We start from the raw sequence: 3,403 nt of genomic DNA on the forward strand, positions 1-3,403 counted from the left end.
CCGTAATTATTTGTGGTGGGGCGCGATAGAATGAGAGCGACCCAACTAGTGGGGACTTTAAGTTGCCCTTCATTGTACAACAGCACCAGCAGCAACAGTAATAACTAAAGCAGACTTCTCTAATCTATAATCAGAGTATTCCTTACTAAGTAGTCAGAGATTCCTTACTGTTGTAGTCAAAGCATTCCTTTCCAACTTGACAGAAGGATTATTATCCCCCTTATACATACTGTTGGCTGAGCAAATCAATTCAAGTAACAAGATTTAAGAACGTTATCAGCATCGTTGCCTTAGATTAGATGTCGTTGCTATTACTTTATTGATCTTGCTGGTGCTGCGCTTCTATTGTTGTTGATATAGTTGTAGTAGTAGTAGTAGTAGCAGCTATAGTAGTTATAATTGCTGCTGCTGTTGTTGTCGTTGTTATTGATGCTATTGATCTACAACAGCAGCAGCAACAACAACAACAACAACAGACAACAACACAACGGCAGCAGCAGCAGCAGCAACAGTAATAACTAAAGCAGACTTCTCTAATCTATGATCAGAGTATTTCTTACTAAATAGTCAGAGATTCCTTACTGTTGTAGTCAAAGCCTTGCTTTCCAACTCGACAGAACACTTCTTATCATCCTTACGCGTACTGTTGGCTAAGCAAATCAGTTCAAGTAACAAGATTTAAGAGCGTTATCAGCGTCGTTGCCTCAGATTAGATCGCGTTGTTATTGATCTTGCTGGTGCTGCCACTTCTGTTGTTGTTGTTTCAGTTGTTGTTGCTGTACAAGTGTTGTAGCAGCTGTAGTTGTTGTAGTTGCCGTCGCTGTTGTTGTCGTTGGTATTGATGCTATTGATCTAAAACAGCAACAACAGCAGCAGCACCACCAACACCAGCAACAACAACTACAACACAACTACAACAACAACAACAACAACAACAACAACAACAACAACAACAACAACAACAACAACAACAACAACAACAATAACAACAACAACAACGACAACAACGACAACAACGACAACAACGACGACAACGACAACGACGACAACAACGACAACGACGACAACGACGATAACGACGACAACGACGACAACGACGACAACGACAACAAAGACGACAACAACGACGACCACAACGACGACCACAACGTCGATCACGACGACGACCACGACGACGACCATGACGACGACCACGACGACGACCACGACGACGGCGACGACCACGACGACGACCACGACAACGACAACGACGACCACGACAACAACAACACCGACAGCACCAGCAGCAGCAGCTACAGCAGTAGCAGCAACAGCAGTAGCAGCAACAGCGGCAGCAACAGCAACAACAAAGCAACAACAACAGCAACAACAACAACACGAGCAGTAGCAGCAGCAGCAGGAAGAACGACAGCAATAGCATGTACAACTGCAATAGCAACAACGGTAACAACTAAAGCAGACTACTCTAATCTATGATCAGAGTATTCCTTACTAAGTAGTCAAAAATTCCTTACTGCTGTAGTCAAAGCATTCCTTTCCAACTCTACAGAACACTTCTTATACTCCTTACGCATACTGTTGGCTAAGCAAATCAGTTCAATTAACATGATTTATGAGTTTTACCCGCGTCGTTGCCTTAGATTAGATGTCGTTGTTATTGCAGTTATTGATTTTGCTGGTGCTACCGCTTTTGTTCTGTTATTGTTATAGTTGTTGTTGCCATAGTAGTAGTTGTAGTAGCAATTGTAGTAGTTGTATTTGCCGCTGCTGTTGTTGTCGTTGTTATTGATGCTATTGATCTACAACAGCAACAACAGTAACAATAACAACAAGAACAGTAGAATAGCTGTGCCGATTCTGCTCCACAATTCAAGATGGCGACTGGAGCAGGATCGGCATAGCTTTCAGCCGGCTACGTCACATCGACTGACGTCTGCGCGGTAGAGGTTGATGACCGTTCGTGCAGAACTAGAAGTATTATTTATGTATGGATCTATTATTAGTGGTAGGGTTGTTGATAATTTTTTAGCATTTCTTCTGATACAATGAGTGGTCAAAAGCGGGTTGTGTTTAATTTGGATAATAATAAAACATATACTTATGGATCCTGATGGCTGGTTTGAAAAAGCAAGAAAATCTAATTTGATGGAATTGATCAGTGATAGAGCTCACTTTCAGAAAAGAATTAACGATGTCTCATTTACTATAAGTAGTATTTTAGATAATAATCATCGATCGCGTATTTACTATGAAAGGTTTTGTTAACATATTTCTTATTATCAAATAAAGTTTTATATTGATATTTGTGTATTATTTTGAGGATACCTAACCTGTCTGGTGTCTGTGGTGGTATAAAAGTAGGTGACTTTAGATTTCTTCAATCATTATTACATTAGAATTGTGCTGAACAGTTTTATTTATTGATTGCAATATGCCTGTTCCAGTAAAGTATAAGTGCATCAAATGCGGAGGAGATTGCGACCTACCAAACAGAAAATGTTTCCCATGTGAAACTAAGGATTATTTTAAGGATGCAGATGGATCGAAGCATGTTCCTAGTTCTTACTTTGATAAAAATAATTCCAAGTAACTGTTGTTGCTAGTGCGTCTAATGTTATAATGTTTTTTTTGAATCATATAACATTTGTTTTAATATGGGAATTTCATTACTTTTTGTTATATAAAAATAAAACACAGTGAGCTTTTAAAATATTATTTATTAAAACAATACAATATAATTCAAACATTATTTTGTGATAGATTTAACCACATTTGCAAATGTGGTAGCCAATTGCTGAGATCTTCGTTTGGAACGTTATTCCAATTTGATTCCTCTACCTCCTGTTGAGCATTCGATGGCCCTTCGTTAACAGTGCTCTGTTGTTCATCATTGATACGCTCCCGGTTTCTCTGAATTAAATTCCTGAGATCATCATTTGGAGCGTTATTCCAATATGATCCCTGTCCCTCCTGTTGAGCAACCCATGGCCCATTGTTAACAGTGCTCTGTTGTCCATCATTGATGCTCTCCCAGTTCCTTAGATTTAAATTTTGTTGCTGATACAGGCTGCATTTTATCAAATGTTCTACCAACCAACGTCGTAAGAAACGATTACGGGCAACTAATTGTTGCTGATACAGGTCTCGTCTACATTTTTTCAAATGTTTTGCCAACCGACGTCGTAAGAGACGATGATTGGGAACTAATGGACAATTGACAAAATCTGTAACAAATATATATTCAAAAACTAGATAATCACAAAAAAATAATTTATTATTTCCGAGATATTAAGGTTTCAATTATTACTTACCCCTGTAAACCATATTAATAAGAAAATATATATTTTCAAGTTAAATAATTAAATGTTGAAATAATGATATATTTACTTGTTTAATGCAGGTA

General features: G+C 38.3%; 1 protein-coding gene across 1 annotated transcript; it reads left to right on the plus strand.

Moving 5' to 3' along the window:
* The first annotated feature begins 429 nt into the window (after nt 1-429).
* Nucleotides 430-1,476, plus strand: LOC108906636 (uncharacterized protein DDB_G0287625-like). Its single transcript, XM_018709950.1, has 2 exons — nt 430-511; nt 1,115-1,476. The coding sequence occupies exons 1-2, from the start codon at nt 430-432 to the stop codon at nt 1,474-1,476; spliced, it is 444 nt and encodes a 147-aa protein (XP_018565466.1).
* Nucleotides 1,477-3,403: the final 1,927 nt, after the last annotated feature.

This window comes from Anoplophora glabripennis, unplaced genomic scaffold (assembly GCF_000390285.2).
Source record: "Anoplophora glabripennis isolate ALB-LARVAE unplaced genomic scaffold, Agla_2.0 scaffold241, whole genome shotgun sequence".
NCBI classification, from domain to species: domain Eukaryota; kingdom Metazoa; phylum Arthropoda; class Insecta; order Coleoptera; family Cerambycidae; genus Anoplophora; species Anoplophora glabripennis.